This window comes from Nannobrachium achirus, assembly GCF_963921795.1.
Source record: "Nannobrachium achirus genome assembly, chromosome: 8".
NCBI lineage: Eukaryota > Metazoa > Chordata > Actinopteri > Myctophiformes > Myctophidae > Nannobrachium > Nannobrachium achirus.
Genome location: NC_137817.1, coordinates 794305 through 817150, shown reverse-complemented (window position 1 = coordinate 817150; position 22846 = coordinate 794305). Strand labels below are relative to the sequence as shown.

The 22846-nt window shown below is 43.6% G+C and overlaps 1 protein-coding gene across 1 annotated transcript in view; it reads left to right on the top strand.

Moving 5' to 3' along the window:
- arhgef17 (Rho guanine nucleotide exchange factor (GEF) 17) overlaps positions 1-22846 on the top strand; it is a gene marked incomplete at its 5' end in the record, with an annotated part of 139524 nt that overhangs the window by 80054 nt on the left and 36624 nt on the right. Inside the window, 3 exons of the mRNA XM_080731118.1 lie at positions 10221-10298; positions 17954-18136; positions 21614-21730. Coding sequence (XP_080587244.1) covers positions 10221-10298; positions 17954-18136; positions 21614-21730 — 378 coding nt within the window. The remainder of the gene's footprint in view (positions 1-10220; positions 10299-17953; positions 18137-21613; positions 21731-22846) is intronic.

The window sequence follows — 22846 nt, the reverse complement described above, 5'->3', positions numbered from 1 at the left end:
TAGTTAGACCCCTCACATCCTACTTAAATACCCAGAAAAATATGTTTTTCTGGGTATTTTCCTCCTGTATTGAAAGTCGATGTGGTGACCCTGAAGGTCGTCGGCTCGGGCGCCCTAGCTAAATCATTATGGCAAGCCCTGGGCTACATCTGTGCAAAATTGATTAGCGCGAAATATCCCTAACGCCCCCGACTAACAACACAAGACTAATAGTCCAGTAGTCATACTGCTGGTCATGCTGTGTGTGAGCTTGTAGATCGGCTATTTCTTGTGCACAGAGTTGGGGTAGATGTAAAAAAAAAAGTTAGCAGGGCAGGAATGTATTTGATGGCCTTCCTGCCCTGGCATTTGGCCTTTGTGCCCTCACATAATGAACACCAAATGGACAAAAGGTAAATCAGCTGTGTTTTACTAAGAATAGACAGTATCAGTGGATAAGCGTTGTATTATGGTTTAACGATAGTCAGTCAGACATGTTAAGTTATCAGGCCGTGGTAAGGTTAGCGTCTTCACATCCACACGGTCCCCGCGGTCATGAAAGTCTGGGAAATATTTAGAGAAAAATATTTATGCATTGTCTCTGGCTATTGGTTTAGTTGATAAAATGTAACGTAAGTTGATTTTCACCAAACGGGCTGCTGAGCCTAACGAGTGTCGGACGTGACAAAAAGAACAGATCTACAAGCTCACACCGTGCTGCAGCCTCATCCTCTGTGGATCAGGCTGTGTGGAATGGAATTATTCCATTCTATAGTCTGTGCATTATTTTTATTATCTTTCAACGCCCTGCAATATGCACTCATCATTCTTAACAAATCGGACGCCATTATTAAATGCATTGAACTTACCGGCACATGCGTTGTGCTCGCGAACATCAGCGTGAATGACGGCTTTATCGACGGCAAGCGTCTCCTGCCGACAAGCTACCGATGGCTCCTGTCCGCAGCAGACGCTATCCGCCTTCTTCCAGCGCCGACGTCAGTGCCATTAGTGGATCCTCAACAGGATCCTTGCTTGGCCCTGACCCCCAAAATAAACATATTTGAACTGGGGACCCCCACCCTGACAAGCACTCGGTTACGCAGATAAATATTGTGAAAATAGCAGATCTACATGCTCACAACCTCTTGCTTACTTAATATTTGACAGTTTGACCAGGCCTGTTGAATATTATTCGACTATTCGAATACTTTCTGGTTGAATAATTAGAATACTAAAAATCACTATTCATGAATACCCTAGTGTATAATGCTATAATGTTATGTCTCATGCGTTCATAACATCATCTGTTTCAATAAGAAGTTTTATTGAACATACTGTACTGTATATACAGTAGATGCTTGCTCACACAGAGTCTATCATCATGGTTTACCTGGTGACATAAACAGAGTGATGGATAATATTGACTATAAATATGAAATAGGAAAAACAAAAGTTTAATTTCAAACACCATGTGGGTCCACGCTTCATCTCTCTCTCAGATCTACAAGATCACAGCGCAGCACTCAGTGCTGCGCTGTGAGCTTGTAGATTTGCATTTTTAGGTGATTTCGGTCATTCTTCACTTGACATCACAATGTATAATATAAACAGTAAGACAGAATTCATTTCCTTCTTATTACCCGGCTTGTTTGAATGCTTGATTCTGATTGGTCAAGCGCTGAAATCAGAGGTCTGATATTCCCTGATAACAGACCGCTCTGCTCTATAACAGTCCTCTATAACAGACCTCTATAACAGACCTATATAACAGACCTCTATAACAGACCACTATAACAGTCCTCTATAACAGACCTCTATAACAGACCACTATAACAGTCCTCTATAACAGACCTCTATAACAGACCTCTATAACAGACCTCTATAACAGACCTCTATAACAGACCTCTATAACAGTCCTCTATAACAGACCTCTATAACAGACCTCTATAACAGACCTCTATAACAGACCTCTATAACAGACCTCTATAACAGACCTCTATAACAGTCCTCTATAACAGACCTCTATAACAGACCTCTATAACAGACCTCTATAACAGACCTCTATAACAGACCTCTATAACAGTCCTCTATAACAGACCTCTATAACAGTCCTCTATAACAGACCTCTATAACAGACCTCTATAACAGTCCTCTATAACAGACCTCTATAACAGACCTCTATAACAGACCTCTATAACAGACCTCTATAACAGACCTCTATAACAGTCCTCTATAACAGTCCTCTATAACAGACCTCTATAACAGACCTCTATAACAGACCTCTATAACAGTCCTCTATAACAGACCTCTATAACAGACCTCTATAACAGACCTCTATAACAGTCCTCTATAACAGACCTCTATAACAGACCTCTATAACAGACCTCTATAACAGACCTCTATAACAGACCTCTATAACAGACCTCTATAACAGACCTCTATAACAGTCCTCTATAACAGACCTCTATAACAGACCTCTATAACAGACCTCTATAACAGACCTCTATAACAGACCTCTATAACAGACCTCTCTGCTCTATAACAGACCTCTATAACAGACCTCTATAACAGACCTCTATAACAGACCTCTATAACAGACCTCTATAACAGACCTCTATAACAGTCCTCATAACAGACCTCTATAACAGACCTCTATAACAGACCTCTATAACAGACCTCTATAACAGACCTCTATAACAGACCTCTATAACAGACCTCTATAACAGACTGCTGCCTAATCAAAGACTCAGAACACCTGCTGCAGTCAGGCTGCACTGTGTGAATCTTGTGCTGTAACCAACATGTCAGCATGTAAACAAACACACAGCGACATTTACAACTAAGCGTTGCTCTCAAGAATGTTTTTAAAAATATTTTAAGCGAGAAATAGACGACGTAGTGTCAGAAAATGGATTTTCTATCTAATCAGCACTTCCTTGTTTTCCAAGGCGACTGTGTCGCGCTGGGGGGGGGGGGGGGGGGGGGGGACGCCCAGCGCAACACTTGTGGAACACTTTCAGCAGTCTGTAAACAAGGAAATACTTTGTTTTGTTTTTAGTTTTGAGTGAAATTATTAATTTAATTTAGTAGCTGGGTAATAAGCGGGATAATGAATGGCTCCTCTGTGAATGATGATGTATAACATCCCTTCAGCCTGATAACTCAGTTATCAGAGTTATCAGGCCGTCGGCCTGTTATATATCGCCATTCACCAAGGAGCCATTCATTATCCCTTACTTAACAAATACATGTCATTTGGGGGTCCTTGACATGAAAACCACTGATTTAGAAGAATGATTTTGAAGACGTTTATTGAATTGCGTCAAAAATATTGAAAGACTTTGCACAAAAATTCACGAGTGTTGAAAAATAGCAGATCTACAAGCTTGCAGCACAGCGCTCGATGTCATCGTGATGTCATCGTGATGTCATAGGTCTATATAGAGACTTTGTTAGGCCAGCGCTGTTACACACCCCAGGGGTTTCCCTAAACTTTGTCCCATCCAATGTTTTCCTGCGTTTTCCCCCACCTGCTTCCAACTGACTTTGATTAGAGACTGGACTCCTCCCGGGCACAGCTTTGCTGTGTTGAACTAATTGTGTGCTTTCTTAGGCCATGGCTACACGGAGCTGCTGGATATTTCATATATCCTGTTTTTTTCAGATATCCACATAGAAAAATATCTAGGTCCACACGACAAAGATATCTCGGTCTAACAAGCACACACACAGTAAAGTCTTCAGAGATATTCGGATTCCCTGTCTACACGGATCCAGTGAATCGGATATTTTTCAATGTCTTCACTTATTTATCCGGTTTCAAAAATATCCAGCTTCGCGGCCAAAATATCCAGCTTCGTGTGGCTGCAAGCCCCAACAGCACAAAAAAAATTCTAGCTTCAGAAATATCCAGCTCTGTGTAGCCATGGCCTTAATGGACCCTGTGTTGTTCTATCGTTGCTCGTTCATTCGTTTCCCTGCTCCTGAACATTCCACCTGTACCTGCCATTCTCTCCCTCCGTTCGGGTTCACTTATTGTCCTCGTTTTGCCCTGTGAGGCTACGTTTATTTTCCGTTTGTTCTCTCCAGTGTATATTTATAGTTTGTTCTGTCCAGTGTATATTTATAGTTTGTTCTATCCAGTGTATATTTATAGTTTGTTCTATCCAGTGTATATTTATAGTTTGTTCTATCCAGTGTATATTTATAGTTTGTTCTGTCCAGTGTATATTTCGCCTACCTTCTGTTATTCCTACGTTCCCGTGTAGGGAGAGTGTTATCTTGTGTATTTTGTTTTGTGTGACTCAGTAAAAGTTTTACATTATACTTCAACCAGTGCCGTGTCCTGCCTACTTGATTCCACGCTCAGTTCAGGGGTTCCCAACAGACTTGCTGATGTCATCGTGATGCCAGATGTCTATATAGGGACATGGTGATGTCACAGTGATGTCACAGGTCTATATATAGACATGCTCAGACATGCGCTTCCACTCAGCGTGTGATTGGATGAAGACAACGAGGCGTTGTGCTAACGAGTCTCACCTGGTGTAACGAGGTTAACCCCGCGCCGCCCAGGCTGTAATTAACCACTGACTGAGTTTAATTAGTGACACACACACACACACACACACACACACACACACACACACACACACACACACACACACACACACACATTCAGTCTTGGGATTTTTCTTTTTTTGAGCGGTGGTAAACCGCTCCATAGAGTGGCTGTGCGTGTGTCTGTAGCCAATGTGTGTGTGTAGCCTGTATTACATCACCAATTACATCCTAGACCTATATCCTAGTCTGAAGACGTTATGCAAGCAGGACCACCGCTCACTTCACATCGGGTGTGATTTTTTTTGCTTTAAAGGGATATTTCACTTTCCAAAAAGCTTTTGGTCATGTCATTGTGTAATCAGGCTGTTGTGAACACCCTGAACAGTTTTTAATTTGCTTGTTTAACAACCAGTAAGACTCCCTAATATGGAGATAAGTGACCCTCAGGTCTCATGTATGGACAAATTGGCCTGTAAGTCCGTTGTGCGTGATTTTTTAGGCAACATCTGTAGGAGCAGTGTCCATTAACTCATCGGACGCCCATGAGGTGTCTACACGCCAATCTCTTTGATGTCTCTGGAGGCCCACGACGTGTTGACGTGTTTACTGTATTTACAGTATTAACTTTAAATCTCACCGTTTCGTTGGGGCTGCACCTGGATGTAGCCCATTAGCCGCTAGTCGCTTCGAGTCGACGCTGAGAGCATCGCACGGCCGTTTTTCTCTGTATACTCCAATGCATTTCCCCATTTTTAAAGCCCTTTATCTCCGATGTTTGTTTTATGGCTAAAACTGTGGCCGCGTGCGGCAAAATTTCCAAATTATGATCGGCAATGAACAGCTATGATCAACACTGGTCCATACAGTAAGTTACACAATAACATCCTGTCTGCGCTCATGTGACCAAGTGACGTCATGACGCATGCATTGACGCAGCAGGGCCGGATTCACCACAATGGTGGTGGGCCTGGGCAGCTAGAGGGGATAAATAAATAAATAAAGGAGCACCCGATGTGTTAATGTCAGCAAAAAGCAACCTCATGGTGGCGCTAGAAGAGGGCCATGTGAGACATGAGGGGTGGAGGTTGTGGTTTGGCAGCCCGGAGTGTGTGTGTAAAGTTTGGCATGGATAGGGGCAACGGTGCTGGAGATATGAGTAGGGCCAAAAGTGTGACGTGACGTGATGTGACGTGATGTGACGTGATGTGACGTGATGTGATGTGATGTGACGTGACGTGACGTGACGGACAGACAGAGGGAAAATATCGTCACTGTCGGGCAGAAACCTTGTATCTCCAAGTTTCAAATGTGGACGTCTTTTGGTAAAGCAAAGCCCTGCTTCATCATACAAGACTGTCGCACAAAACTAGTGAAAACAGCTGATCTTGTAGATCTGCTGTTTTCACTAGTTTAGTACATTTCATAGATGATAAATACAAAACGAACGGTTTTGGACATACAAGGTTTCCACCCGACAACAACGATATGCTATAAATATAAGGTACTCAGTGTAGTGAGTGCCTAAACCCTAATCCTAACCCTAACCTCAGTAAAACTATGCCTAAACCTAACCCTAACCAGAACCGGTGCACATTTCTGAACGCACCCTTTGATACACTGGGACTGAAACCCTCTCCCATGCTCTGTTATGACTCATGTTGATGATGTCATCATGCAGCCTCGCTGTGTGGAGCTGCCTGCTGTGGTTACCATGGTAACCAAGCAACCAACACGCAAGCAGCATTCCTAGCATGACTTCCTGTGTGTGTGTGTGTGTGTGTGTGTGTGTGTGTGTGTGTGTGTGTGTGTGTGTGTGTGTGTGTGTGTGTGTGTGTGTGTGTGTGTGTGTGTGTGTGTGTGTGTGTGTGTGTGTGTGTGTGTGTGTGTGTGTGTGTGTGTGTGTGTGTGTGTGTGTGCGTGCGTGCGTAATGTAATAAAGTCAGCAGAATAGAAGAACATTCCTTTCTTGAGGGAAGTTATCCTACTGTAACCCCCCCCCCCCCTCTCTCTCTCTCTCTGTCTCTATGTCTCTCTCTCTTCAAACTGTACACCGCTGTACATAACTGTGTTCATGCATTGCACCTCTGAGTTACACTGTTAACCCTAACCCAGGCCCAGCGTTGCTTTTTGGCAACATTTTTTAAATCATTTTTTAAAAAATGTTATAATTAGTTTTCCTGTTCTTTTTTCACATTAACATCACCATTAAATCCTATTGTTTAGTATTACAATGCCATTGGCCACGATATTTGCATATAAATACCCCCCACAGAGACTGACATTCACACCTCCCAGAGAGGTTGAAATTCCAGCGTCTGGACGAACAACATCTCACTTTTTAACTGAAGCTATTCCTCACTAAAGCATAAGTAAAATGTCTGTAATAATTCTTTTTGTGATCATTAGAATGTCTAGAACATGTGCATATGTTAATATTGTGAAAAATAGCCCCAAAATGCAAATTAGAGCATGATTCATGATTTATGATTCATGGCTATAAAATCTTACAAAAACATGATTCATTTTTTTAAATTACATTTTCATGTGATTCGGACTCCTACAACACCATCTGATTTCTTTTTTTTTTTTTTTTTCTTTTTGGCCAGTAGAAATTAATTCAGGTCTTGCAGGGTTAATGTTTATAATCTTACATCACATTACGCTACGTAAACATGCTCATCTTTACACCTGACTGACCTGAGATACAGTAGGATACAGTATGTCACTGAGAAATATCAGTTTCCTTCACAACTGACTGAACATAACTTTATACTTGATGTTTAACCACGTGAACCCCGATATTCCCACTCTGGGAGGGAAGGTAACCAAATTGATCTACAAGCTCACAACACGTCTCGTTGTGACGCGTTGTGAGCTTGTAGATCTGCTATTTTTGGTGAAAATTATTTCACCCCTGTTTGTGCCAGTAGACTGACAGCTCTTTATTGACAGGACAGTAGACTGACAGGTCTTTATTGATAGGACAGTAGACTGACAGGTCTTTATTGATAGGACAGTAGACTGACAGGTCTTTATTGATAGGACAGTAGTTGTAACTAGGCCTGGAATGTCGTCATTTTAGGGGCGTGGCCACTTGGCCTTTAGTGTTGTCAATGTTTTTAGGGCACAAAGGCCAAGTGCCAGGGCAGGAAGGCCATTCATTAAAACAGTGATTTTAAGTCCACGCCTCGACGGTCATAATTAATTTTGCTTAAAGATTAAGTACAAACTAAAACTGTTGACATTTTAGACTCGTTTTAGTGATCATAACAGTTATTTTACCCCTTTATTTACCCCTTTATTGGACAAAGATTACCATGTAATCATAATTATTTCACACAACATTTCCTCTCATCCTTTTGATGAAAAAAAAAACTATTTTAGGAATACAGTACAAGACAAAACGGAACTAGACAGTCAGTCTAGTTCAACCAACTGATCTCAGTACATTACAGTAGTACACTACATACAGTACAGTACAGTACAGTACAGTACAGTACAGTACAGTACAGTACAGTAAGACAACACCAGGCAGTAGACAATGTCCAGTTCATCCAACTGAACCCACAACCCAGCAGCCACAGCCTAACATTACTAAACAACACCTGCAGAAGTTGCAGAACCACCAGTCCAGTAGCCTATAGGTAAATAAGCATGTACCCCCTCCCCACCACCCACACAAACGTGTGCACGGCTGCACGCGCATACACGCAAACAAACGCATGCACGTGCATAAACGCTAGCATCGCGTGCACGCGCATACACGCGAGCTCAAACGAGCGGGCGGGCAGTTTGAGTTTGTGTTTGTTGTTGCTACACGCTAGGCTAACAGTAGACCAACATGGATTTATGGATTAGTTTTTTTGGCTAATGCTAGAGTTCAGGTACGTGTACACAGCCGTTCACTCACATTCTCTCAAGTCTCCACACATCTGCGCGGGGGGATTATTTCCATCACATCATCATCAGCTGGTTCCCTGTTCTAGCCTTATTATTCCTTTATGTTGTGGCGTGTTGGACGTATGGCTTGATAACGTTGGAACAAACATGTTGCAAACATCCTCCATGCCTCTGTGACAGATAAACATCCTCGCTTAGTAGTTTTATAACTTTGACTGCTGTGAGCACAGCAGCAACTCTCTCTCTCTCTCTGCGCGTGTGTGTGTGTGTGTGTGTGTGTGTGTGTGTGTGTGTGTGTGTGTGTGTGTGTGTGTGTGTGTGTGTGTGTGTGTGTGTGTGTGTGTGTGTGTGTGTGTGTGTGTGTGTGTGTGTGTGTGTGTGTGTGTGTGTGTGTGTGTGTGTGTGTGTGCGCGCGCGGCTGGCTGCTGCTCTGCCACTGCATGTTTGACCGTGATGCTCATCACAGGACATCATTTCATACTCTCTCTTTGTTCGTCAACTAAAACCAAGACAGATTTTAGCCCAGTCTTTATTTTGTAGTTCTACATTTTCTTCTCCTCTTTATTCCTCAATGAAATTGTGAACTGCTGTGGGCGCTGGTCACTGCATGGGGCACCACGGCCACTGTGGCTGTTTGAGCATTGAGTCATTTTTCGAGGGGCACATGGCCAAAGAGAGTGGCAACGACGGCCATGGCCGTCGTGGCCGCCGTGAAATTCCTGCCCTGGTTGTGACTGTGACTTTGTGGCTGACCATCTATCTATCTATCTATCTATCTATCTATCTATCTATCTATCTATCTATCTATCTATCTATCTATCTATCTATCTATCTATCTATCTATCTATCTATCTATCTATCTATCTATGAAGATGACAATTAACAAAAGTAACAAATATTATCATTAAATATCATTAAAACAATCATTCATTAACACATGGAATGCTAAGGTTTATAACATTTCTAGCTGTTGCTGCTGCCGCCGTTCACTCACGCTTTATTTTGAAGAGCCTCAGAAGCTTCGTGCGTGTGCACGTGAGTGTCCACTGACGATTGAGGAAGAAAATCCATTTGTTTACAAACGCTTGCGAAACTAAAATCCAAACCGCGGCCGACCATCGCGGTAAAGTGTCGCCGTGAAAACAATCAGATCTCTGCTTCCCTGGCGTTCTTTTCACCTCATTCAGAGATAAAGCCCTTTTTATGTTTCAGCCTAGAATAGAAATCAATGCAACCAGCTCATGCCATTTTCTCTCTCTCTCTCTCTCTCTCTCTCTCTCTGAGCTACGGTGTGACGTATGGACTAGGGTCATTCAGAGGGCAGGCAGCTGCACGTAGAGCTGTACCAGTTAACCCCTTGTTGTCTCGTTCAGGAACGAGACAACTCCTTTTTGCAGGGTGACCCCTAGTGGCCTTAACTCGTTACTGAACGAGTTTGGCACCCAAGTTGTTAATGTACAATAAGCGTTAAATGTCTTTATATTATGAATAGTACGGTAATAATGTCTTGATGGCCTCTTGTCTTGATTGTTTAAACATGACATCATGGGCCGCTATGCTGGATAACAGGTTTGATAAACCCAAAGCTTATTGATACCTGGTGATCAATACATGTGTTATGGAGTTTGTAACATTCCTAACCCACTGTGTGGGAAACAGGGCTCTATCGATCCAGGTGAGATTTGAATTCATCTCCATGTTTTTACCCAATCAGAGCTCAGTGTGCAGAATGTTAAATGTCTCTCTCTCTCTCTCTCTCTCTCTCTCTCTCTCAGGACATGAGAAGACATGTGATCATGACCCTGTTGGACACAGAGCAGTCGTATGTGGAGTCTCTACGCACGCTTATACAGGTAACACATGCACACACACACACACACACACACACACACACACACACACACACACACACACACACTCATACAGGTAACACATGCACACACACACACACACACACACACACACACACACACACACACACACACACACACACACACATACAGGTAACACATGCACGCACGCACACACGCACACACACACACACACACACACACACACACACACACACACACACACACACACACACACACACACATACAGGTAACACATGCACGCACACACACACACACACACGCACACACACACACACACACACACACGCACACACACACACACACACACACACACACACACACACACACACACACTCATACAGGTAACATGCACACACACCGAACGCGTTAGCGGCACGTCAAAACATACGACCCCATAATTTTCAAGTTCCAGTTGGGGTTACCTCGCAGCACTTCACGTGCGTCGATACCACAACGCGACGCTGTGCAGCCGCCCGTGTCCAGTGTGTGCTCACCTTTAATCTCATCTGTTCCCCTCCACTCTTTCTGATCACAGTGTGTGTGTGTGTGTGTGCGTGCGTGCGTGCGTGCGTGCGTGCGTGCGTGCGCGTGCGTGCGTGCGTGCGTGCGTGCGTACGTGCGTGACAGTGAGTCATGGTGACATACAGTTCAGAGTCTCAGAGAGCGGTTTCCATGACGACACAGAGGAAAGATAGCTTTAGTTGCCATGGAAACTGCATCACTGACATCTCTGTGGCGCGTGCACGTCCACGTGCACCATGCCATGCAAGGACAGGTTAGCATTCACCAGGTTAGTATTCACCAGGTTAGCATTCACCAGGTTAGCATTCACCAGGTTAGCATTCACCAGGTTAGCATTCACTGTTTCAATGTTGTTTTTGACAGCAAATTTTCATTTCGTTTTAGTCACAGTCTTTTGAATAAAATGTCATTTGTTTTTTTCATAATTTAATCACCTGAAAAGTTTTAGTTTTAGTCTAATTTTAGTCGACTAAATATTGTAAGTTTTTAGGCGACTAAATCTACAATCAACTGAAATGCATTTTGGCAGGCCTTGATGGCATCGTAATGACTGATTTTACGCTTGGTTGATTTTACACATGCTGAAAATAGCAGATCTACAAGCTCGCAGCGCGTCACGCTGCGACGCTTTGTGAGCTTGTATTTATTTTGTATTTTTTGTGATCGGCTATTTTCACAATAGAAAGTATTATTTTTTCAACTTCAACTTTCGACTTTCTCTGGTGGGAGTCGACTTGTGTAATGAAGTCGACTGAGTCGACTTGTCGACTTTTTTGTTAACTCTCAAATACCTGGAACGCGCCCGAGTCGTGTTAGATTTTAACCACTTTAACCATTATTTTATGCTTTAACTGTTGAAAAATAGCAGATATACAAGCTCACAGCGCGGCACCGAGTGCCGCGCCGCGCTGTGAGCTTGTAGATCTGCTATTTTTGAAAAATCATGAAAATGAGTGCAAGTCTTTGAATATATTTGACCCGATCTTTGACCCGACTTCTAAATCCTTCTTCTAAATCATGCTGTTCTCAAACTTTTTCATGTCAAGGACCCCCAAAATTACAGGTATTTGGCCACGGACCCCCATCTCAAAATATGTTGTTCCAGGGACCAACCAGAAGCAAATATTAAAGTTACAAATGTTAGCTTTTAAGTAGATATATTCAAAGACATGGATTAATGCCCTAGTGTAGGGTTAGGGTTAGGGTTAGGGTTAGGGTTAACCCTAACCCTAACCCTAACCCCAAGCAGCATGGATTAATGCCCTCGTGTACTGTATGTACAGTAGCAGCAGACTGTAATCTTCAGCGCTCATAAACAATAATGGCAGCAGGATCACTTCTCTAGGCGTTGTCTCAGCCTGGATCTACTTTCTCTATTTCTATGTCTGAAAACTGGTGCAACCCGAGAGGGGGAGGAGCCTCTCGCTCCGTAATGGCTGCTCCCACAATGTTGTGGTTGTCGTTGTGTTTTTTCAGACTCTGTGAGCGATGTGGTCGTCTTTTACACAAGACCGCAATATGAAATAATGGATGGCTATTTTTCTATAAAATCGCAAGCTAAGGTAAGCTACTTTGATGGCCGTGAGTGGACTGTAAACAACCTAAATGGAAGTAAAAGAGTTAATACGTCGGGAAACTTGGGCCTCGGCAATCAATGAGTTAAACAGACTCTTGAGGCGGAGGAGAGACTCGCCATGGCAATAAATCTATATATTAGGGCTGGGACGTGATAAAAAAATTAATTGAATTAATTACAGGCTTTGTAATTAATTAATCGCATATTAATATTTGACCTGAGAGTAAAACACATTTTGTTGTACGAGTGAATCAGCGAGTGAGTTTTTTAAATCTAAATTTGGCATCCACTGGACCAAGCAAAGCTCTCTGATCGGCTACTTCTCCCTTTGCATTTGTTGTCTCTTCTTGGTTGGTGCATCGATATGATCGGTATGCCCGAATCTGAAGGTTCTGTGGTGCAAAAACTAAGTGCCCTAACCCTAACCCTAACCCATTTAAATGCGTAATTGTTTTTAATCACGTTAATTTTCTGTAATTAATGAATCGCAATTAATCAGTTAAAGTCCCAGCCTTATAAGTTAAAGGGGGGGGGGGGGGGGGGGGGGCATTAGGAGGGGGGGGCAAGAGATAAGAACAATGATGTTGGGAAGCAAAGCCACACAGGAAGGAGTGTGTGTGTGTGTGTGTGTGTGTGTGTGTGTGTGTGTGTGTGTGTGTGTGTGCGTGTGCGTGTGCGTGCGCGCGCGCGTGGCTGCGTGCGTGTGTGTGTGGATAGTGAGTCCTTTGGGACCGGCAGCTATTTCCGCATCATCACCAGAGCCTCATGTTCTACACACACACACACACACACACACACACACACACACACACACACACACACGCACACACACACAAGGATGGCTGCGTCTTCCTGTAAGGGGATTTCTCTCTGTTGATGAGATGTTTGTGTTTCCTCCTGTGTTCATGTAGTCTGGCAGGTCAGACTGTGTTAACGTAGTCTGTCTAGTCTGGCAGGTCAGACTGTGTTAACGTAGTCTGTCTAGTCTGGCAGGTCAGACTGTGTTAACGTAGTCTGGCAGGTCAGACTGTGTTCATGTAGTCTGTCTAGTCTGGCAGGTCAGACTGTGTTCATGTAGTCTGGCAGGTCAGACTGTATCCGGTCATTTCCGGTCTGGACCGGATCTAGCTTTCCGTATCCGGTCTTCCATTAAATAAAGTTGTCGCTGGAGCTTGTAAACAGTGTGCGGACTTCCTCTTCTGTTCATGGTGCGTATTTTTGGTCCAGCACCTGTAAATATTTTTGGAGATGTGCATGCTTCCTCCTCTGCTCCGTATCCGGTCTGAGCCTGGAACATAGTCCCGCCTCCGTTGGTTTACAACAAAAGAGAAAGCTACTCGGCGATGGAACACTCGTTTTTCAATCGAATTTTTGCGTTTGGAAACTTTGATCCAGTCTCTACACGCCTGGATTATGATCCCCGCACATATCGTGCGTTTTGTGCGCGAACGTGTCCACTTGTTACCATAGCGCACAGTTGGCTTTTTTCAATGTTTTTTCATGTAAACACTGGCGGATAAGCAGGGATACAACGTGGCAACGGATATGTCTATTTCAATGGGGGTTTTTTTATTCGAAAGCTTGTCACCGAGTCTACAGTCTACTAGATGAGTCGCGCACAGATTGTGCACGATGCGTGCGCGTGCCCACGTTAACTCATCCCCTGCTTATGTCGAGTTTGACGAGCTATATTTATGGGTCCACTCTGCTTATGTCGAGTATGACGAGTTTGTAATTGGACAGGTGCATGTGATAAATTATAATTGTATCTACCCCCTGACCAAGTCTGAGGCTCCTGTGATGTAAAACAATGAAAATATCACAAATCAAAGTTGGCTTGTTTGATAAAAGCAGCAAAATAACCCCATTTGTTTGAGAAAAACAGCAAAATAACCCCATTTTCCCACAGTAAAGATTGCATGAACAAACAGACCTAATTACCTGGTGTGACCTGACGTGACTCACACACAGACACTTCACAGACACTTCAAAGGCTTAGCCCGCCCTCTGCAGTGGCGTCAGTTCAGAAAAAGGTAAGGTATGGCAACATAACTGGTGTCACCAGTCATGTTGCCATACCTTAGCAACAGGCACGATGAAAATTAAATTTTTATCATGTCCCCCTGTAGCCAAGGTATGTCAGCTGCATACCCCTGCCATACCCAATTGACGCCCCTGGCCCTCTGGTGCCTCAAAAGATAAACAACACGCTCACACAAACGAATACAAACCCACATGAAAGAGATTACTATACAAAGAGAAATCATTTGGTACCTTTGCATTTGCCAGTTGAAGCCGAGCCGTGCAGACGTGTAAAGCAAGCAGCAGCAGAGCAAACCATTTGAAAGACAGTTTATAGTTCCTTTGAGTCTTCTCTTCTGTTAGCCTTTTTTTTTTTTTTTTTTTAGAAAAAAAGCAAAAAAAAACTAAAAAAAAACAAAAAAAAAGACCGCGGGCGCCTCTGAACCGGACTCTGGGTTCATCTGGACAACAGGGCCGTGGGTCTCCCAGTCAACGAGCCCGTGAATCGCACAGCCAACGTGGGCGCGGGTCTACCAGTCAACGAGGCCGTGGGTCTCGCAGTCAGCGAAGACGTGGGTCTCTCAGTCAACGAGGCCGTGGGTCTCCGACCCCGGGTAGTTCTGGCCGTGGGCGACATGGAGCTGTACCTGGACAGCGAAGCAGAGCTCCGGTACAGTCAACGCTGGACGCGTTTCTGCTCGCGTCTATCCCGGCTCCAGTTACAGAAGACGAGCTGGAAGACGAACCACAAGTGGCGGATTGGCACACACCGTCGCCGGCTGTGACGCCGGAACAGTTGTCTTCGCTGGGGCTGAGGAGACGCAGAACCCCCGTACCGATACCCAGGGGGGTGCTTGAAAGCCCTTACGATTCACATAGGTAAGTTTATAATCCGTTGGCCTTGTGTCAGTGAACTGTAGCCTACTTTGTTCCTTTTGTAAACTTTTCTAACTAACTAAATCATTCAATCCATTCAGATCCTTGTCAACGTCGGATTCAGACAGCGGCTCGGAGTGGACGCCTTCGAGACAATCACACATGCGCCCCGGAGATCGCTTGATTCATCGTCGAGGCCTGGACCATGCCCCAGGCTCAGCCCCCCGTCCCCAGCAGACCCCCGGACCACAGCGGCATCGTCATGCACCAGATCCCCGGGGCCCAGCCAGCATCCATCGCCTTGCCCATCTCCCACCCACTCGCAAGAAGCGTCACCCAACCAAACGCTGCTACATGTGTTACAACCACAACGTTTGTCGGCCAAAACTGCGGAGTGAAACTGCATTTCAATGCATTGTGTGCTTGGTGCCCCTGCACCGCAAATTCTGCTTCCAGCGGTACCACGAAGTCCATGAAGTAACCGGCCAAACCTGTGCGAGGTGAGAGACATTATATTTGTACAAAAAAGGAAAAAAAAGACAAAAAAAACTAAAAAAAAAAAAAAAAGAAAAACCTTGTGTGTGCAAACTGTAAAGAACAGACATTATTTGTACAAAAAAGACAAAAAAGAAAAAAAAGAAAAAAAAAAAAAAAACGTGTGTGTAAACTGTAAAGAACAGAGACATTTTGTGCACAAAGAGCAAGATTCATTGTGTGTAACTGTAAACTGTAAAGAAAAAGAGACATTTTGTGTGCAAAGAGCAAGATTCACTGTGTGTAGAATAAACTGTAAAGAAAGAGACATTTTGTGTGCAAAGAGAAGATTCATTGTGTGTAGATGAACTTGGTTCCATTTGAGAGAGAGGGGTTCATTTGGGTCCATTATGGTTCCATTACAGAGGGAAAGGGGGGGAAAGGTCCATTTGGTTCCATTTGTGTGTCTGTACACTTGTACACATGTGTGTGTCTGGGTCTAAAAAGGTCTTATGTAATCTGTGGAAAAATGCATGTGATTTTGAGAAACAATTGAGAATGCTTTTATTATTTTATTTTATTTTTTGGAAGACATACTGTATCCATCCATCTGATCTGTCACTGAAGTTACTGTATCTGATCTGTCACTGCAGTCACTGAATAAAGTCAGTTGAAAAGGGACATTTTTGTTTTGTCTCCAGTTTGTTGTGAAAGGCCTCCAGGCCTCCAGGCCTTGATTTTGGTGAAACAAGGGTTTTGAATTGAATAGAACTAGTACAGTACATGAAAAACAACTTGATTATGTTTCTAAAATACATTAGAGGTTCCCCCCTTTCATCTGAGCTATTGTGTGGCAATGTTCAAGTCAGTTTTCTGCTTGAAAAGACAGCATTCACAAAAATGCATTTATCTCAATTTGATGTTTCAAAAGGGCTTGATTTGAGTATTCTTTTTTTTTAAATGGCTGTAACTAAAGAATGGTAAATGCAAAATGCATCAAATATTTTTCTAAAAAAACTAGAGACTTTCCTCTTTCATTTCCATTGGGGCATGACATTGTCAATGCCAATACTGAATATTTGGTGGGTCCTTGAACATCTTCAAAAATGGCTAAAATGCCTGGCAGGGAATCCTCAAGGTCAAGGTTCAGAAATGGCAGTAGATGAGTTAAAAGGTAAGGACAATTTGGCAGCTGCTTACTAGAGCTATGTTTAAAATGGCAACAAAATTGTTAAAAGCATGTACCGGTATGCACTCTTGAATACATACGTTTATTTAAAAGCAAGTAGGCCTACTTTTTTTTACTCTTACTTGTAACATTTTGACTGAGTTTACTGTGGATTGGAGTGTGACCAGGAATACTCTGTAGGCTACTCTTACTCAAGTACTTGGGTCGAGTAGCCTACTGTCCATCTCTGGCTTAAGCCTGATTTATGCTCCGCCCCCGGAGATCTACAAGCTCACAATGTTGGCATTTGCAACGCGATGTGAGCTTGTATGTCAGTTCAGTTGTTCTCAGACGTTCTCTGAACACGTTGCGGGCATAGGTGGGACGTTCGCGAACGAATCGAATCTTTTGAACGGCTCTTTGAAGTGAACAATGGGATCCGGTTCGCGCAGTAGAGAGTGCGAAGTAGAGAGCGCATAGTGAGACAGATCCTTGGCTCGGTCTCACTTCAAAGAGCCATAAATCCCTCTAGATGCGGGCTGAAGTGTCTCGCTTTAGTCGCTGTCGCTTCTCTAACACACAGAGGAGGTTTGTTGAATGAAGTGAAAGCAGCGCTGTGCAGAACAACATGTTTGGGGATCTGTTGGGAATTATTTTCCTCACAAACTTTATTTAGCTGTCAAATTTCGCCGGGATAGTAACGTGTAGCGTTTGTTGGACGCTACGTCACTACTGGGATCTAAAAATAGCTACGCTACGCTACAGCTACGCTGGTTCAAAAGGAGCTGCGCTACCGTGACGCTACTGAGAAATGTAGTTAAGCTATGTAGCGTCGCTACTTGTAGCTCGCTACTGCCCATCACTACGTGTAAATAAATAAATTACTGTGTGTGTGTGTGTGTGTGTGTGTGTGTGTGTGTGTGTGTGTGTGTGTGTGTGTGTGTGTGTGTGTGTGTGTGTGTGTGTGTGTGTGTGCGTGTGCATTCTCCCGGCCAGGGCTACATGCGTCCCCTCAAGCAGCCAGAAGGGGGCGCTCTGGTGGATCCCTCCCTGGTGGAGGAGATCTTCTACCAGATCCCAGAGATCCTGGAGCATCACGAGAGCTTCCTGGAGACACTCAGCGGAACCGTCAGCCAATGGCACGACAGGCAGACCGTAGGACACCTGCTCATCCAATCGGTGAGTCCGTTGGGAGGGGCTGTCAAACCTGCTCGCCCAATCACAGAGTAGATAGGAACTGCTCTCAAGCAATACGACGAGACTCATAACGGTCGCTTGCCAAGGCCAACTAGAACAACCTAGGACAAGCTAGGACAACCTAGGACAAGCTAGGACAAGCTAGGACAAGCTAGGACAAGCTAGGACAACCTAGGATGAGCTAGGATAACCTAGGACAACCTAGGATAACATAGGACAACCTAGGACAACCTAGGATAACCACCTAGGACAACCTAGGACAAGCTAGGACAACCTAGGACAACCTAGGATAACATAGGACAACCTAGGACAAACTAGGACAACCTAGGACAACCTAGGACAACATAGGACAACCTAGGATAACCTAGGACAACCTAGGACAACCTAGGATAACATAGGACAAGCTAGGACAACCTAGGACAACCTAGGATAACCTAGGACAACCTAGACAACCTAGGACAATCTAGGACAACCTAGGATAACATAGGATAACCTAGGACAACCTAGGACAACCTAGGATAACCTAGGATAACATAGGATAACCTAGGATAACATAGGACAACCTAGACAACCTAGGACAACATAGGATAACCTAGGACAAGCTAGGACAACCTAGGACAACCTAGACAACCTAGGACAACCTAGGACAAGCTAGGACAACCTATGATAACATAGGACAACCTAGGACAACCTAGGACAACATAGGATAACCTAGGATAACATAGGACAACCTAGGACAACATAGGATAACCTAGGACAACATAGGATAACCTAGGACAACCTAGGACAACATAGGATAACCTAGGACAACATAGGATAACCTAGGACAACCTAGGACAACCTAGGACAACCTAGGACAAGCTAGGACAACATAGCATAACCCAGGACAACTGTTATCTTACACTACTCAACTGGGACAAAAGTTGTACTGACTCTGACCTCTAAGTACTTTTCCAGGGAGGGCTGCTTGTGGCGTCTTGCTGTGTCACCCTTTCTTGTTTGTTTTTTATTCTTGATTTATTTGCACTGACTGGACAGTTGGACTCTTATTGTTTGACCCTGCACTGTTGGGTTGTGTTGGTAGTATTGAGTATTATTGTTGGGTTGTGTTGGTAGTATTGAGTATTATTGTTGGGTTGTGTTGGTAGTATTGAGTATTATTGTTGGGTTGTGTTGGTAGTATTGAGTATTATTGTTGGGTTGTGTTTGTAGTATTGAGTATTATTGTCAAACCTGCTCGCCCAATCACAGAGTAGATAGGAACTGCTCTCAAGCAATACGACGAGACTCATAACGGTCGCTTGCCAAGGCCAACTAGAACAACCTAGGACAAGCTAGGACAACCTAGGACAAGCTAGGACAAGCTAGGACAACCTAGGATGAGCTAGGATAACCTAGGACAACCTAGGATAACATAGGACAACCTAGGACAACCTAGGATAACCACCTAGGACAACCTAGGACAAGCTAGGACAACCTAGGACAACCTAGGATAACATAGGACAACCTAGGACAAACTAGGACAACCTAGGACAACCTAGGACAACCTAGGACAACATAGGACAACCTAGGATAACCTAGGACAACCTAGGACAACATAGGACAAGCTAGGACAACCTAGGACAACCTAGGATAACCTAGGACAACCTAGACAACCTAGGACAATCTAGGACAACCTAGGATAACATAGGATAACCTAGGACAACCTAGGACAACCTAGGATAACCTAGGATAACATAGGATAACCTAGGATAACATAGGACAACCTAGACAACCTAGGACAACATAGGATAACCTAGGACAAGCTAGGACAACCTAGGACAACCTAGACAACCTAGGACAACCTAGGACAAGCTAGGACAACCTATGATAACATAGGACAACCTAGGACAACCTAGGACAACATAGGATAACCTAGGATAACATAGGACAACCTAGGACAACATAGGATAACCTAGGACAACATAGGATAACCTAGGACAACCTAGGACAACATAGGATAACCTAGGACAACATAGGATAACCTAGGACAACCTAGGACAACCTAGGACAACCTAGGACAAGCTAGGACAACATAGCATAACCCAGGACAACTGTTATCTTACACTACTCAACTGGGACAAAAGTTGTACTGACTCTGACCTCTAAGTACTTTTCCAGGGAGGGCTGCTTGTGGCGTCTTGCTGTGTCACCCTTTCTTGTTTGTTTTTTATTCTTGATTTATTTGCACTGACTGGACAGTTGGACTCTTATTGTTTGACCCTGCACTGTTGGGTTGTGTTGGTAGTATTGAGTATTATTGTTGGGTTGTGTTGGTAGTATTGAGTATTATTGTTGGGTTGTGTTGGTAGTATTGAGTATTATTGTTGGGTTGTGTTGGTAGTATTGAGTATTATTGTTGGGTTGTGTTGGTAGTATTGAGTATTATTGTTGGGTTGTGTTGGTAGTATTGAGTATTATTGTTGTGTTGTGTTGGTAGCATTGAGTTCTATTGCTGTGTTGACATGGTGGTGAAGATACTTGTGTTGCACTGACTAGCAGTGACTGTTATGATCACTTTGTTTGGCACTGCATTGTTTAGTTGTGCTTTGAGTATTGCTTTTTTGTGTGACGTGACACTTATGAGCGTTGAATGTTTCTTGGACACTTTATGTATACAGTATATATATCTTTTTCTGTGACAGCTTTTCGACACCTTGTGTTTATATTCTTTTTATTGTGCCTTGATTTATTTGACTGTTCACAAAAGGGCATTCACGAATAGTGATGTTTAGTATTGGAATTAGTCAACCTCAAAGTATTCGAATAGACGAATATTCAACAGGACTGGCCAAACTGTCAAATATTAAGTAATCAAGAGGCGAACATTGTGAAAATAGCAGATCTACATGCTCACAACGCCTCGTGTTGCGAGGTGTTGTGAATATTTATCTGCGGAACTGAGTCACATTAAATGTAATACCTACAATTCCAAGTGCTTGTCAGGGTGGGGGTCCCCAGTTCAAATATGTTTATTTGTATCAACAGTTCTCTAAGGAGATGCTAGCTAACATCTACTATATGTTGTACCAACAGTTCTCTAAGGAGATGCTAGCTAACATCTACTATATGTTGTACCAACAGTTCTCCAAGGAGATGCTAGCTAACATCTACTATATGTTGTACCAACAGTTCTCTAAGGAGATGCTAGCTAACATCTACTATATGTTGTACCAACAGTTCTCTAAGGAGATGCTAGCTAACATCTACTATATGTTGTACCAACAGTTCTCTAAGGAGATGCTAGCTAACATCTACTATATGTTGTACCAACAGTTCTCTAAGGAGATGCTAGCTAACATCTACTATATGTTGTACCAACAGTTCTCTAAGGAGATGCTAGCTAACATCTACTATATGTTGTACCAACAGTTCTCTAAGGAGATGCTAGCTAACATCTACTATATGTTGTACCAACAGTTCTCTAAGGAGATGCTAGCTAACATCTACTCGGCGTACATCGACAACTACCTGAACGCCAAAGACGCCGTGAGGATCGCCAAGGAGGCCAAACCCGCCTTCCACAAGTTTCTGGAGGTGAGAGGGTTATTTATTCTGTCCATAACGTCTCCTTTATGCCCCCATATTCAGGGAACTTTAGCCAAAAATAGCAGATCTACAAGCTCACAACGCCTCGCAGCACGGCTATTTGCAGCTATTTTCGGCAAAGAGCTTTGGTGTAGAGGGGGAAAAAGAGCAGACTAAGTACAGAGTGAAAGGTCAAGTTTATTAACTATTGACGGTTCAAGTGGTTAAATATCTGAAAACACACATTGACGTGAATCCAAAATACACTGATGATTGTGCTGTCAAACAATGAAACTATATGGAATCTATGAACAGATGTGCTCTCTCTCTCTCTCTCTCTCTCTCTCTCTCTCTCTCTCTCTCATCCTTTGATCGGCTGGTGGAACCAAACCGTCACAAGGCATTTGTAAACAAGCTTGTGTGCATTATGGAGACGTGTGAATGAAATCTAGATCTTAGTCAGTGTGATGGCACTGTGGCAGAGCCCAGAACATTGAGTACTGGAGCACCCCAGGGCTGCGTTAGCTCACCTGTCCTCTTTACTTTGTACACAGATGAGTGAAGAAGTGGTAATAATTACACATTACATTCTCTTAGCCCTGCTGGATAAGGGTATGGATTTAGCTGACTATTTCTTAGAGGTTTGTGAAATGGTGTGATGATTGACAACCACCTTGTTCTCAATGTTAGAAGAAACAGGAGATGGTTTGGGATGCTATGAGTGTTGGTGACCAGGGGGTCCGCTCACTATCCCGACGGGCCGCTGTTCCGACTAGCGTCGGCAGGTTAGTTACTGAGGTACTGAGGTTAAGTTTAGGGTTAGGGGTAGAGTTAGGGTTAGTTTTAGTGTCGGAATACCGGCCCGTCGGCACACTGCTGCGGACCCGGTGACCAGACTGACCAGTGGTCATTCATGACTCAACCATCTCACAGGTCACCTCATAGAAATACTTGGCATGGTTTAAAAAAAAGTTTTTCCCAGCATCAATTAAAATTTTGAACGAGGCTCTGAAACAGCACTGACATGAGATTAGATCAACTACTATGTAATGTTGTGTCCACTCTGTATGTGTTTCTAGCCTATTATGTCTTGTGTGTCATTGATGTTTTATGTGTGGCTGCAGC